General features: G+C 40.3%; 1 protein-coding gene across 1 annotated transcript in view; it reads left to right on the plus strand.

Moving 5' to 3' along the window:
• Smarcc1 (SWI/SNF related, matrix associated, actin dependent regulator of chromatin, subfamily c, member 1) overlaps positions 1–16462 on the plus strand; it is a 108155-nt gene that overhangs the window by 69252 nt on the left and 22441 nt on the right. The window contains exons 22-25 of the mRNA NM_009211.2: positions 1228–1283; positions 2937–3051; positions 4724–4878; positions 12234–12368. Of these exons, the coding sequence (NP_033237.2) occupies positions 1228–1283; positions 2937–3051; positions 4724–4878; positions 12234–12368 (461 nt within the window). The remainder of the gene's footprint in view (positions 1–1227; positions 1284–2936; positions 3052–4723; positions 4879–12233; positions 12369–16462) is intronic.

Raw genomic sequence — 16462 nt, forward strand, 5'->3', positions numbered from 1 at the left:
ATGTTCCAAAACTAGACAACTGTTTTCCTAATTAATAGCTTTGAGCATTGCTTTTCTTAAAAACAATCCAGTTTAGAGTGTTAAAATCCTCTTATTGCTGATAAATACTTGCTTTTACAGTAGCGTAATATAAAAATTTATAGAGTGTTTAAGGAGTTTTTGCCTGAACTGGTCGGTAAAGGCAGGCACATCTGAGTTCAAGGCCATCCTGATCTATAGAGCGAGCTCCAGAACAGCCAGGGCTACGCAGGGAGACCTTATCTCAGAAAACCAAAAAAACCAAGTGTTTGCCTTTGCCTGTTTTGTTTGTTTGTTTGTTTGTTTGTTTTGTTTTGTTTTAAACAATATTCGTTTTCTATAGCATTATCTGCCTACTGCACCCCATCCCAGAGATTGACTTTAGATCATATTCTTCCTCCAATTCTAGCAGCAAAAACCTTATTTTAAAAAAAAATCATGTAAAATAAAGATTCTCTTAGCTCATTTCTGTGAAACTGTACTAGGTATTTCCTAGGTAGTCTAGAGCAACATTATCACCCTTTTTCCATTCCTTAAATTGGGACCACATATACATAACTATATATTTTGTCTTCCTAATACTGATATTTTGACTATATGTGTTTTCTTTTTCATGGTTCCTTCGTCATTTGTACTTCCATGGCTGAGGCGGGTCATATCCTGTGTGCTGTGGCAGACTAATTGACTTTTGCTCTCACTGGCCAGAGTTAGGTCCTCTTATGGTTTCAGCAAATGCAGGCCTAAGCAATGTTTTTATAGTGTGTTACTGATTATGCACACATTAAATATCTGCTAGATAAAATGAGTTACATTTACTCTGTAACATTTCCAATTATTATGTATAGAAAATATATCATTATATACAGAAAATCCATGTGAGCATAGTGCATTTTCTCAAGTAAAAATCATTATGATCAACAGCGCTAGATCAAGAAAAAAATAGTAACATCATTTCAGCCATAATTGTTGACCCTGATATCTCATCTACCATCCCCTCCTTTCTTAGCCACTGCTCTGCTTTTGACAGCATTTATTTTGACTTTGTTACTCTCATGCCTTTTATACTTACTTGTAAACTATGTGTTATGTCTGACTTCTTTAGAAACCAGGTTACTAATTATATATACAAAATTGGAAAAACATTTCAGATGTTTTACAATACACTGATTTTTACCTATTTCCGTATTATTTTTATTCTTTCATTTGTAGAAGGATCTGAAGAAGAGAAGATGGAAACAGATCCTGATGGTCAGCAGCCTGAAAAGGTAAAGGCTACTCAGATATTTCTTTACCAAAAGTGATACAGCACCTTCTGCCCGTGCTGGTTTTCAGATTCTGTGATGTGTCCAGTCCAGTTCAGGGGACTACCAGTGGGTTTTTTACTTGACTTACAGTCTCGGAGAGCTTAGTGTCGCTAGTTCCCTCCACAGCCCGTCCTCTTTGCCCCACTTGTAGCCTGGTGCCTGAGGAAGCTAGAAGAGGGTTTCCCTGGGATGGGGTTACAGGGGGTTGTAAGCTGCAAAGTGGACACTAGGAATCCCTCCTGGGTCTTCTGTACAGTCGCCAGTTTCCTGGATTGTTGAGCCATCTCTCCAGCCTCTCCAGTTTAACTATTAAAATAGCCTCATCGAGTCAGTGGTAGTGGGACTTTCTGAGACTTTTATGGATTCTGTTCTGTAATCTGTCTAAGGTCACAGAAACTGCAAAATACTCACATGTTGAACCAATGAGCAGGTCTTCAGTCACCAAAGCAAATCACTCTTCTGTGTTGTTGCTGTGTTACTAAAGCCATCAGTAAGGGGCTTGACAAATCATTTCATCCCGGTTTCCTCTGCCAGTGATTATCAAGTGCTTCCAGCCCTTTAAAACAACTGATTGGGGCTGGAGTGGTCACACTTGTCACTTGGCTCACCGGAACCCACATAAATGCCCAGTGCCTATGATAGCCTGTCTTAGTCAGGGTTTCTATTCCTGCACAAACATCATGACCAAGAAGCAAGTTGGGGAGGAAAGGGTTTATTCAGCTTACACTTCCACACTGCTGTTCATCACCAAAGGAAGTCAGGACTGGAACTCAAGCAGGAAGCAGGAGCTGATGCAGAGGCCATGGAGGGATGTTCTTTACTGGCTTACCTCCCTCCCCTGGCTTGCTCAGCCTGCTCTCTTATAGAACCCAAGACTACCAACACAGGGATAGTACCATCCAAAATGGGCCCTCCAACCCTTGATCAATAATTGAGAAATGCCTTACAGCTGGATCTCATGGAGGCGTTTCTTCAACTGAAGCTCCTTTCTCTGTGATAACTCCAGCTTCTGTCAATTTGACACAGAACCAGCCAGTACATTAGCCTATCTGTAGTTTTAGCCTCAGAGGGCAGAGAGATTGGATCCCCAAGCAAAATGACTTAAGAAACCCTGCTTCATTGAATAATGTGGAAGAGTGATTGGAGTTCATTATTGATGTCATCCACAGGCCTCTGTGCATGTATGTGTTCTACAAACATACGTGCACATACACATGTATGTCATATGTGTATGTGGGGAAAATGAAAATGGGGGGGGCAGAAAATTTACTGTGTGCATGTGTGTGTAGCATTTAATGGGTTTTTTTTTAATCAATAAATAATATTGTTTAGCTACTCTGATACTCCTTGGGTATTGTAAACCTGGTCTCAGTAGCAGAGGTTGCAGAAACATCAGGCACTATGTGCTTGAGTTGTATCATCTCATGAAGACCCAAGATCCTAGTTGGTTACAAATACGTATCTCAGAATTAGTCTCTTTAGGTCTGCCTTACCTGACCCTTCCAAATCTAGTCTATTGCTTGCCAACAACCATAAACCTGTTGTTAGCTTCAGATGGGCTCAGTCCTGACAGGCTGCTCGCTTACCACTGCTCTCTTGTTGTACGGCTTTCAGGCAGAAAACAAAGTGGAAAATGAATCGGATGAAGGTGATAAAATACAAGATCGAGAGAATGAAAAAAACACTGAGAAGGAACAAGATAGTGACGTCAGTGAGGATGTCAAGCCAGGTGACTTGGGCCCGAGCATGGTTTAGTGTTAATCCTTTTAACTGTACAAAGACAATAGAGAAGTTCTGGTCATTGGTACAGAAATACCCTCTCCTTCTTTAAAGATGTCTTATTATTTTTTAAGAACAATTTTTTTTAATTGTTAGTAGTATTTGTGGAATATGCGTATTTGACAATGTAATCCAGCCGGGCGTGGTGGTGCACGCCTTTAAACCCAGCACTTGGGAGGCAGAGGCAGGCAGATTTCTGAGTTCAAGGCCAGCCTGGTCTACAGAGTTAGTTCCTGGTCTACAGGGCTACACAGAGAAACCCTGTCTCAAAAAAAACGAAAAACAAAAACAAAAGACAATGTAACCCAGGTTGTCCTCAAACTCAGAGATGTTATGCATCAACTACCCGTGTATGTTTAAGTTCCTGAGATTGACTTTATTTTCTGTTCGTGGGTGTTTTTCCTGTGTGCATGTCTATGTACCACATTGTGTCTGCATTGCCCTTGGAGGCCAGAAGTGAGTGTTGGACCCTTGGAACTAGAGTTCTTGACAATTATATGAGCTGACATTCAGGTGCTGACATTCAGTAGAGCTGTGGCCCTGGAAAGGACTGCCAGTTAGTACTCTTGACCACTTTGAGATAGTCTCGTGACTGTTGTTTTAAGAGAGTGGCTCGAATAGCCCAAGCTGACCTGAAATTTGCTTTGTAGCTAATGCTGGTTTTGAACTGCTGATCTTCCTGCCACTTCTTCCCAAGTAGGAGAATTGCAGGCTTTTGCCCCTATGCTGACATTTAAAATGACTTTGGATTTAGGGTGAAGGGGGATAATTGAGCCTACAGTATTTTACACACTGTACCACTGGGCCAAATTCATGGTCCTGCTTGGTGGTTTGTTTCTTGTTTAATTTTTGAGGCTGGATATTACTGAGTTGACCAAGCTAGCCTTAAGTTGAGTCTATAATTTAAGCAGTCTTTGTCCTTGCTGTCCTTTAGTCTAAGCCTCTAGAGAAGCTGACTTTTCAGTCCTCCAGAGTGCAGAGGTTAAAGGTTCGATCCCACCATGACTCTCGGGTTTATTTAACAGTGAGATACCAGTGCTTATCTGGCCTCTGCTTTCTCTCTCCGTTTCCTATTGACAGTCAAGCAAATTGTTGACTGACACTTCATGCCCTTGTCCTTTGGTCTGCGTTTGTGTCTGTCTTTATTCTCTTGTGTTTATTATCGCCCTTGTTCTTTTGGAGAGGTGTCATGTCACTCCGTCTGTCCAGATCATGCCACTTTATTCTGTCTGTTGCAGTAACAACCCATCATGTCTGTCTCAGACTTGTGGAGTACTACTTCCCTGTCTGGTTTTGTTCAGACTTAGGGGTCGTGTTCAGATCATTCTGCTGCCTCTTGAACAGATAGGAGTCTTAGGCTGTGTGTTTCTTCCAGGTTACCACTCATATCCAAAGGCGCTGTCCTGAGAAAAATGACACAGAGACAGAGTGTGTCACTTCCAAAGTATCCTCATGGACGCATACCTAAATGCAGGGGGTGATTCACTGAAACTCTGAAACAGTAGAAAAGGGTGTTGGAATCTCTATAACATCATCCCTGGTTTATCATGTGGGACAAGTGGTTAAGATGGGTCACTAAGGCAGTTACACCCTAATGAAGCTTTTTTAAAAATAATTTTCAGAAGAAAAGGAGAATGAAGAGAACAAAGAGCTCACTGATACATGTAAAGAAAGAGAAAGCGATGCCGGGAAGAAGAAAGTGGAACACGAGATTTCGGAAGGAAACGTTGCCACAGCCGCAGCAGCTGCTCTGGCCTCAGCTGCTACTAAAGCCAAGGTTTGCCCTTACAGCCCCTTCCCGTGCTGCATGGAGCCATGAATGGTCGCATTGTTTTAGTTAATTGGGAACATTGAGTATAGAGAGCCTGCCTCCCAGCAGGATGGCTGTGCTGTGAATGGCATTTCTAGGTTAAGAAATCCCCAGGCTGAACCGACCAGGGTGTTGAGTGTAGATCCGGTCCTGTGGGGGATGGGTTTTCATTCATTGTTGTCTTTAGCTTTGTGAAGGCCACCAGTGGAAGGAATAGTTTGAATTTTCCCCTCTAGGGTCTCATTTATCTTTTCATTTTTAGTTTGTCTGTGGAACCAGTGTTCAAATAATTTTTACCACATTGAAATATTTATGATTTTTAAGACAAAATCTTCTTTTTTGTATAAATACTTCATCCTGACATTACAGACTGAAAAGAGAGAGCCTAAAATAGCTTTTTCTTCTTGAATTTGCCAGCTTTTCTGGGGGTGTTTTTTTTCTATTTATAACAGAGTATCGGCTGCACTGCATATTTAAGAAGACAGGAAAATGTTATTTTCCCACGCTTAGTGTTAATTTAGCATTTTAAAACATTCTAAAGATGAATATATGAAATTTAAAAATTTTACATCCATTCTTCCTGAGTGGTTTCCTTCCATTATAATTTACCAGATTTCAAGAACCAGTAGTTTCTGGAGCATTCCTAATCAAATCTTTTGGGCATTACCTCACACATGAGAGCAAGTGTTCTTTCACACCACTCTGCTAGTGTGAATACTTAATCTGTTGAAGCTGTGAGGTATGATTCATAGCAAATTTCCAGGTAAATCAATTCAAAACATAGAACCATTCTTTGGATTTTGTGCTCCCCTGACCCAGGTGGATAGAAGTCCCGGAGGAAGTCTTCCCAGAGACATCCTTACAAGCCACAGCAGGACTCAGTCAACCCAGGCACATGTCTGCATTTACTGTAATACCTGAACATCCTGCATATTTTTTCTTGCACATATTTTTCAAAGAAAAATAACTTTCTTGGCTTTTTGTTTTTTGGAGACAGGGTTTCTCTGTGTAATAGGCCCTGGCTCTCCTGGACTCTCTTACATAGACCAGGCTGGCCTCGAACTTACCAGCTGCTTCTACCTCCCAAATGCTGGGACTAAAGGCATGCACTAATCATGCTGTGCTCAAAGATACTTTTAAATCTATATCATTGCTCTTTCTCTTACCCTTTTCACTCCAACCTGCCTCTACCTCCCAATTCCAGGATTAAAGGCGTGTACCACCATGCCTAGCATTTTTGTGAGTTTTGAGGCATGGTTGTACATAGAAGTACTAATATAGGTGAGATTTGTTGTTTCCCTTTTCTCTGATTTTGTCCCGTCGTTGTAAAGTTTTCTCTTTTCATGCCTTCCTGTCGTGTTATTGGTACATCGCCTCCTTGCCTCTTAACTCTGTTGAGTTTTGCTTGTTTGTGTTATTTTGAGACAGGATATCACTGTGTAGCTTTGGTGACCCACTTGCCTCTGAATGCTGGGGTTATATGTGCTCCATAACGCTCAGATGTGTATGAATTCTTACTTGTACATAATATCTCTAAGGAAGAGCTATTTTATTGGCAATAGACTGGAGGCTACAAGAGCTTCCCCCTTCCTTTGTCTGCAGGCCTGTTGTTGCCTTTGCTGATCTTCAATTCCTTAATCTTGGTTTTCCCTGACTTTTCTGGTACCAATCTGGACCAGCCACTGTTAGATGTCCCTCCTAATCCTTCCCCATTTCCACTCTCCCATTACCCACAGCGCAACTGACACGTCCCTTTTGTGTTTGTTTTTGTTAACTTTTGTTTGTTTTTAATTTTTAATCATGTATATGTGTATGTCTGTGTGTGTGTGTGTGTGTGTGTGTGTGTGTGTGTGTGTATGTGTGTGTATGCCTCATAGAGGCCAGAGGCGTTGCCTCTCCTGACATGGGAGTTAAATATGTTGTTTTGATCCACCTGCTGTGGGTGTGGAAATTGAATTAGGCCCTGGGGAAGAGCAGTACACAATCATAACTATGGTGTGCGCTCTCTAAACAATTGGGTTGGATGGGGGTTTTTTTTTGTTTTTTGTTTTCCTGTGGGTGTTTTGCCTGTGTGTGCATCTGTATCATGTTTGTGCCTAGGGTTTGCTGAAAGTAGGGCAGGATATCTGGTCCCTGGAATTGGACGTTGGTGACCTGCTATGCAGGCGTTTGCCATCAAATTCAGGTCCTCTGTAAGAGCAGCCAGTGCTCTTAATCATTGAGTCATCTCTTTTAAGTATTTACAGTGAAATAAGTAGGGCAGATAAGCTTTCAGCTAGGAAGGGTTCATAAGTGATCTCACCTATGTGAGTAGCTCCAGAAACACACGGTCACGGCCCTGCGGTAGCTTCCACGTGTCCCTTAGGTTCAATGCGTTTGAGGGTCAGATGAAGTCCTTACATAATTGGTTCTCTCTCCTTTCTTCATATAGGCCTTGGGTATCAAGATCAGGCCATCAGACACACTTCATCACTCAGGGAACCATTTTGCAGGCTCATTTTGTCCTTATGCCTTCATATAAATATAATCTCATATTAGAAATAAGATTTTAAAGTTCACTTCTCATAAACATACAGATTAAGGAACACTTTCTTCTTGGTTTTTCACTTGTTTTTGTTCTTTATTCTACAATTCAGAGTCACACTCCAGGCCGGTCTTCCACTCAAAGTTCCACCTGCTACTGGTCCTTGACTAAAGGCGTGCATCACCACTCCTGGCTTCTGGTGTTCAGTATTAAACTTAGTTTCCCTTTAAATTGTATTGCAAAGTTTCTGCTGTCTAGCTTTCATGTTTGAGTTTACTGCCTCATAGCTGGGGCTGATCGAGCTCACCCCACATAGTCATTTTTGTGCTGCATAGTAATCAGGGGGCAAAGTATTCACTTAAATTACTATAATTAGCCAAGCTTCACAAAGCATTCCAAGTTTCTCTTACTCTTACTTTGTTCTGCTGTGTCTATAAACAGCTTTGTTATTCAGTGTTTGTCACCCTCACATGCAGAGGTAATTAGAGTCTCGGCATCTAGCTCTTAAACAGACGGGTTACTTCTGGCTTTTCAACACCCTCATTGCTGTGTGGAACCCTTCAGGAACATAACTGTTTTTTGCATTTCATCTACTGCTGAGCTGCTCTGGGCCACACCAGCAGTAGTGTTGTGTGCCTGTGTGCAGGCCTGTTGCACATAGCTAGGTGCTCTGGGTTTCCATCCATCTGGGTATTGACACTTAGAAAGAAGGGAGACCTGATAATTACTTTTGAGATAAATTAGAAACCTCGACCCAGAGGTTTCTTTTAGAAATAATATATTCATTTTATTGAATTTTTAAAAATTCTCTCACATTCTTAAAATCACTGTCTATTTACTTCAGTTTCTTCTAACCTAATTCCATGTCTACACAGACTAAAATGGCAAGCATAGATTTGTGTTCATGGAAACTGGTCAACAGAGAGACATTTTCTCCTCAAACATACATCATTGCTGCTGCGTATATCACAGGTGTTCCTGGAATATACTTAAATGGATTGAATTTTGGATGTCATCATAGCTCTATTTAACACGTTGTGCACAGGTGGCAAGAAAAGGTTGGTCTGTTGGACCACCTCTGCAGTTAGTCACTTTCCTTCTTACATCTACACATTGGAAACCATGCTCTAAACTAAGTCGATTTCATTTTCCTTCATCATCTTTTGTCATTTTTACTGGATTCATATCTCTTCTGTGGACACAACCCCAACCTACTCATACCAGGTTTTAGTCTTGAACAGTTGGGTGCTTCTTCTGGTCCCTCTGTGCAGACGCCTGGTCACACTCTCACCGGGTTTTTCATAATGTGTGTGGAGCCTGAGTAATAGGATTGGTTTTTTTCTCTCTACATTGTCTAGAGCGTGCCTTTCATTTTCACTTGATCTTAGCCAAAAGGCCGAGACGCGATGCCTTTCGTTTTCATAAGCGGTACGGGAGGGAAAGCTTTTTCAATTCTTGACTTCAGAAAGATGTGTTTATTACCCTGCATTGACTAGCTCCCGCTCATGCCTCTAGCTTGAATTTCATCATACCTCAAGTTTTTGAAGTCATACTCTAACTCTTCATAAACCTGTTGTTTTGTTTTGTTTTGTTTTGTTTTTTTAAAGATATCGGATCTCTTTTGTTATTCTTTTTTGTTTGTTTGTTTTTTGTTTTTTTTGTTTTGTTTTTTGGTTTTTTTTTTGAGACAGGGTTTCTGTGTAGCCCTGGATGTCCTGGAACTCACTCTGTAGACCAGGCTGGCCTCAAACTCAGAAATCCACTTGCCTCTGCCTCCCCAGTGCTGGGATTAAAGGGGTGCGCCACCACACCCACCTCTTGTTCTTTTTTCTCATTGCATGCATGTATGTATATGCATGTATATTTTTAAATGTAATCTTTTCATATCAGCTAAACAAGCATGAATAGTTAGTTGTTCAACCAGTAGACAAGCTTCGGCCCTACACAAAGAACCACAAAATCACTTTAAATGGAGGCTTTTTTTTGTTTTTTAACTTGTTTCTTGTGTATGGGTGAGCAACTGTTTTGAAAAGACATCTTTTTTTTTTCTTTTTTTTAATTAGGTACTTTCTTCATTCACATCTCCATGCTATACAGTTCCTATTTAGTAATATATGGGGATGCCTTCAATTCCTACATAAATCTCAAGGAGACAGAATATTTTCTGCCAAAACCTATAGTTTTCAGTAATATTCACATAAAAATGGGACTAGAAGTTTGTGATACTGGTCCTCTAATAAGAAGGGTTGCTGGTGGCTGTATGACAGACCTAAAGAGGAAAAGCCATTTAATTGACATCTTTTTGTAGCTTTTCAATTTTGTGTCATATACATGGGTTTTGGGGTTTTTTCTTTTTTTCTTTCTTTCTTTTTTACTTGTTTATTTGTTTCAAAAATAGATATTATATGAACCTCTAAGATTAAAGAGGATTTGCAGGCCCAAATACCTGAGTCTAGTCCCCTGTTAAAACGAGAACTTTCTAAATCTGCCCTTCCCAGTCAGCTGTGGTACCCAGGCACCTGCTGTCACAGGTATCCACTTAATAATGAAATAAAAGTTATATATTTAAACCAAATCATACAGTACATAATACTCAAAATGATAACCGACTTGAGATGTTTGAAAGTGTATTTGGGTCATTCGTGTATGTCATGAAAGACTTAGTGCACTGCTATAGGAATGGGACGTCAGCTTTTACTTGAATTTCCTAACTACTTAGACAGTCTCCATCACTTGTACATGAGACTAGATTGTTGTTATCTGCAAGAGAATCGCAGTTAATTCCCGAGAGATATTCAGTGGTTAGTAACACTTACTACTCTTGTGGAGGACCTAAGTTTAGTTCCCAGTACCCACTTTGGGTGGCAAACAAGTACCTGCGAGTCCAGGTGTAGAAACTCTGATGCCTTCATCTGTACCAATGCTAGTGTGCACTCGTACACACTCAGAAGCAGACACACTCAGAAGCACAAGCACACAAGTTTTTAATGAAGAAATGATCACCTGGGTGTATGATACACATCTTTAATCCCAGCACTTGAGGCAGAAACATGTGAATCTCAGAATTCAAGGGTAGCCTCGTCTACAGACTGATTTCCATGATGGTCAGGGATACACAGAGAAACCCCGTCTCAAGAAATCAATAAAATAGTCTTTAAAGAATAATAATTAAAGCTATCATATCTCAAATTTAAGAAGCCTATCTTAAATGCATATAAACTCTTAGGTTCTATAGGAAATAAAGAGGTGAGAGAGCCTTCCGTACATATTATTCAATTTGTGTACAGATAAGAATACAAATTTAGCTTGTAATGATAAAGAGATGGCAAAATATGCTTTAGAATTTGTTGTAGGCTAATCATTGCCCGTAATCGTAGTCTGCCCGAGTATGGTAATACAGTACTTTATTCTCTGTACTGCTTAATAGTCAGGACGCATGAATGCAGCTCATGGTTGTGCTCAGGGCAGTGGACTCATTCAGCCATCTTCCAGAGTGACTTCCTGTCTGCTCCTGAGCTTGTATGTGTAGCTCTGGATACTATCTTCAAGCTTAGGGTGAAATACTTTCTCACCCCACATGATTTGCTTAACATAGGAAAGTTTTTGCGTTAGGGTGTTGGGTGCTAAAGAAAAAGATGCTTATCTTTCATAGCAAGGACAGGATGGTGAGAAAAGATGTGAGGAAAATATCTTGGTTGCTCTTTTTATCTCATTCTGGGTCTCAGTTGAGGTATGTAGGTAGATGTGTAGATATATGGGTAGGTGTAGCTTATCAAGAGTCTTTGTTTTGGTGGGCATAATAATGCACACTTTTAATTTCAGCACTTGGGAGATAGAAGAAGGTGAATTATAGGGCATCGTGGTCTATAGAGTGAGTTTCAGGACAGCTTGTGCTGCAAAAAACCAAAACAACAGCTGTAACATGTATGTGTGTTACAGAGCCGCTGTTTAGATAGACAGCCTGTGCTGCACAGCCTCTGCTCCTTGGCAGAAGAGTGCACCCTAAGGGGTTGCCTCTGATTCTTGACTCAAGACTGGACCCTGTACAAGCAAGTTAAGAACCTCTCATGGGCCATAAGAGTGGGATGTCAAATATATATTTATCTGCTGTTTTATAACTTAGGGACAAATAGGCCATTATTATTTTGTCTTAACCAAAAGTCTCAAGATTGTATAGATTTCTGTCCTATTTCTCCTGTGAAATATGAATCTGACTCTGGAAAACTAGCAGGTCAGTTTGCTTTATTTTAGGGCTCATTCCTTCTGAGCTTTCCCAACACAGTTGCTTTAATGATTGGTTTCATTTATTTAAGTAGCAATAAATCATTTAAAATTTTTTTACTTTTGGAATTAAATATGAATATGAAGTTGCTTGTTTTTCTTCTAAAGACTTAAAGCAGATGTACTCTTGAGTCTTAAATGTTGCATAATTGAAAATACAGACTATACGTTGGTTCCATAGTGTGGAGATCATATGACAGTTTGTGAGAGTGATCTTGTGCTTTCTGTAGGTTGGTTTCAGTATTTCAGGTTTTAAAAAACTAAGTACCTTTACCCACTGAGCCATTTTGATGTCTCCTTTAAAAACATCAGGCTGTTTTTGCCACCTCCCCCTCTTTGGAGAGTTTTACTTTTTAAATATTTTGTTTGTTCTATGTCTATAAAAAACAGAAAATTTATATGATAGAACCAAGGAGTATTATTACTTTCAACTGAAATAAGTCTTTGGAAAAATCAAAGTGGACTAAATCTCAACTTTAGCATTTTCTTAAATAATTGGAGTGGTCTTTGCCCTTAGCACCTGGCGGCTGTTGAAGAAAGAAAAATCAAGTCCTTGGTAGCTCTCTTGGTTGAAACACAAATGAAGAAACTAGAGATCAAACTTCGACATTTTGAAGAGCTGGAGACTATAATGGACAGAGAGAAAGAGGCTGTAAGTAAGAGGAATTTGCACGGGGATGTTTTGAAGGTTAAAGCTGATGTGTTCTTCAGAGATAGAAGTTACATAGTATAAGGGGGGGCCTGTTTCATTGGTCTCTAGATATTTTGTTATTTCCTGTATTTGATGAAATAGCGATTATAAATAATGGTTTTTGTGTCTGCTTTGTATGTCTTGGGTGTGAACATGCTTCTTATTAAAATTTCCCTTTTATACAAGTTGATTTTTTTTGTTTGTTTTTTCAGACAGGGTTTCTCTGTGTAGCTCTGGCTGTCCTGGAACGAACTCTGTAGACCCTCTATTCTTGATTTTCCTGTTTTAAATATACAGGCCCATTTTTCTACAATGTCCTCCTTACATTTGACCTTTGACTGTATCTCTGTCGCTCCTTCTTCCCTCTTCTGTAAGTTGACTGGTAGGTAGCTGGAATAGGTGGATGCTGAGCCTCAAGCAGCATTTGTCAAAGCTGCTTCCTTCTATTGAATGTACATGAGTGCCTTACTGTACACAGGCTCTGGCTGTACACGCCCACAGGAAATCTTGTATTAGTGGGCTGTTAGCCTTGGGAACTTGCTCCTTATGTCAGCCCCTGTGTAGATGAACTTATATTCTAATTTATCTTCTGAGAAGTTGTTAACAGAACTAGAAACATAAACATACTCATTATTTTGATTGTCCTTGTTGAAGAATCCAACAGTGATGCTGACCAATCAGTGCTGTTAGCCCTTCCTACAGGCAAGACTGGAGTGGGCAGGCAACATAAAAACCTTTCGTAGGCCATAGAGTGGGATGTCAACAATATATTTATCTGCTATTTTATAACTTAGGGACAAATAGGCCATTATTATCTTGTTTTAACCAAAAGTCTCAGAGTTGTATAGACTTCTGTCCTATTTCTCCTGTGAAATATGAATCTGACTCTGGAAAACTAGCAGGTCAGTTTGCTTCCTTTTAGGGCTCATTTCTTCTGAGTTTTCCCAACATAGTTGCTTTAAGACTTTTTCTTTTATTAACATGATTGGTTTCATTTATCTAAGTAGCAGTAAATCGTTTAAATTTTTTTACTTTAGAATTAAATGAGTATGAAGTTGCTTTTTTTTTTCTTCTAAAGACTTAAAGCAGATGTGGGCTACACTAGTAAGTATGGTAGCAAAGGGTCCTGATCAGAAATTACATGTTTCCTTCGAAAGACAGGAGGAATGACCACTAGGATGAGCTAGGGACTGAGTCAGAGTCTAGGCAGTCTGGAAGAGGAATCGCTTTGTCTGCTATTTTGTATTGTGGGAGATGATCACAGCAGAGAAACTGAGGCGGATTTAAAAGGAGCGCTTATGAGGCAGCATTTAGATCAGAAGCCTTCCAAGTGAAGGAAGTAGTGGTTTTTCCAGATGTATTTTGAAGGGAAGGCTAACAGGATGTGTTCACTAGCAGGTTGTAAGGTTAAAGATTTGTTGTGATCTGTGATCTCTGTGGAGTTATGTTTAACTTTGCTTTTCTCTCTTCCTTCCTTCCTTCCTTTCTTTCTAATAAGATATTTTTTCCTCTTATTTGAATGTGTGTTTTGTCAAATGCATGTTTGCACTGTGTGCATGATGTCCCCAAAGAGACCAGGAGAGAGGGATGAATCATCCCCAGAAACTTGAGTTGCAGATGGCTGTGAGCTGCCATGTAGGTGCTCACAGTAGAACCTAGAGCCTCTGGTGGAGCAGCCAGTGGACTTGACCTGGGAGCCGTCTCTCCAGCCCCTTTGTTTCTTATTTCCCATAATTTAATTTGTTTATACTACCCTTAATAGTTTAACCTACTTTTGGCTTGGACACCAGTACATTGCATTGTTTGTGTCTGTGCGACTTAGAAATCCATACATCAGTCACACGTTCCTTTATTCTTTCTGAGACATGGTTTCTCTGTGAAGCCCTGGATATCCTGGAACTCACTCTGTAGACCAGGCTGGCCTCAAACTCACAGAGATCCACCTGCCTCTGCTTCCCAAGTGCTGGGATAAAGAGATGCTCCTCGCCCAGCTCACAGGTTCCTTTCTAAAGACCAAAAGGATAGTTAGTCAGAATGGTGTAGACCCAGCTTGAAACACACGTGGAAACAACGAAGCATAGTTCTTTTCTTTTTTTCTTCAGTGTAATAGGCTGGCTATGTGTTTGTTTGTTTTTTACAGTCACAACTATTGAAACAAAAACTGCTTATTATCTCTAGTTCTGAGGCTTCCAGTCCCCAGCTGATACTTGATTACTTGGCAGTACGTGTGGATGAGGTTCTGTCAGAGTCCCCCTGCCATTTTTTTTCCGCCCCCTCCTCTTGCTTTACCCAAATAGAGGCAGGGAGAAGAGCTTTGTCTGAGCCTCAGCCACCCTTGCAGCTGTGTTTCTGTTGAGGATCTGAATGCTGAGGAAGGCTCTGTTGTGGGCTTCCCTGGGATGACACTGTTCAGAGGAACCTAACCCGCATCTGGGTCGCCAACACTTTACTTACATGAGTGGTTTGTGTTGTATTTTCTCCTGTATTCCTAGGAATTGGGTGACAGAATAAATGAGGTACCCGTAGGGTAGATCCTCACATTGCTAGGAACACCTATAATGGCACCCTTCCTGAGATTCAGGCAGGAGACTCAGGAGCCAAGGTCATCTTCATCTACATAGCACTTTGAGGCTGGCCTGGAACTGCATAGCCTTCTGTCTCCAAGAAACCAAAATAACCAAAATTATAGGATAACTTAATATCCTTTTAATATTTCCTTTTAGTTGTATTATATTTAAACAGCACTTGTGAGGGGAAAGAGATTCATGCATTACAGGCTGGCCTTGAATTTGAACTTGAGATACTCCTGTCCCAGCCTTCTGGGTACTGACAGTCAGTTCTGTCCTTACTTTGTACAGCCTCTGGCTTTTGAAGCAAATCTTCTATCTCCTGAGCCAGCTCACTAGCTCACCCTTTACTTTTATTCTTTTATCTTAGAAATAGGGTCTTACTTCTGTAACTCTGACTAGCTTGGAACTCTGTATAAAGCAGATGGGTCTTGAACTCACAGTTCTGCCTTCTTACTCCCCACTAGATTGTTAAAGTCAGTTTTCTCTTTGGTGGGATCAAACTTACATCAACAAATGTGCAATAGATGCCCTTACTCACAGGGCATCTCACTGTGTCTTAGTTCATTTTTCTAAGCTTTGGCAATAAGAGTAAATAGATATTTACAAGATGTCTCTGTGATCATAAATGCAAATGAATTCCCCTTGTCCCAGCCTTCAAGCTCTAAGATTATAGGGCATATATATACCACAGCTCTGAGCTTCATAGAACCATGTTAGGTAGACAAGGTCAGTGATTCCTGAATCTCAGATGTTGCAACCAAAGAGAGTCTTCCAAAAGTTTTCTTCTGACTGCCTACCATATATGATCAATATGGTACATGCCTTCACATACACACTAAAGATTAAGGAAGTCAGTGGGAAGCATGACATGGCACTTGGAAGGCAGAGGGAGGCTGATATCTGTGAGTTCGAGGCCAGCCTGGTTCTCAAAGAAAATTCCCAGGACAGCTAGAGCTACACAGAGAAACTCTTGTCGGGGGGGTGGGGGGGGGGCAACAAAAACAAAAAGGGAATATGTGGGCAGCTTTCTAGTTTTGAGAATAGAGACAGGGTTTTCCAACTGTCAACCATTTTAATATTAAATTATATAAATTTAATAAATATCACCCTAAATAGGTATGCCCATTCTAGCACTATCCCTTCTCTGATTGTATCAGTGTCTTCTTACACCCTGCCTCCCAACTGGTGTTATCTACTTTGTCTCTGTAGGTGTGCTTATTCTTGATGGTTCACATAAGTGGAGTGATTAAAATGTGACCTTTTCTGTCAAAAGGTTTTCCATGCATGGCATGTGTCATAAAATATACATAACATTGTTCCTAGAGGTAGTCACTATTAGCCTGGTATTTTCCAGAACATTCTCATTGTGTTTATACATAGAGCATTTGTATGTACTTGGGATTAAATATTTTCTGTTGGACATTGATTTTCTTCCCATTCAGATTCTGATCTAACTATAGATCAAAAAGAATGTTTTACTGACTA

Source organism: Mus musculus, chromosome 9 (genome assembly GCF_000001635.26).
Source record: "Mus musculus strain C57BL/6J chromosome 9, GRCm38.p6 C57BL/6J".
NCBI classification, from domain to species: Eukaryota; Metazoa; Chordata; class Mammalia; order Rodentia; family Muridae; genus Mus; species Mus musculus.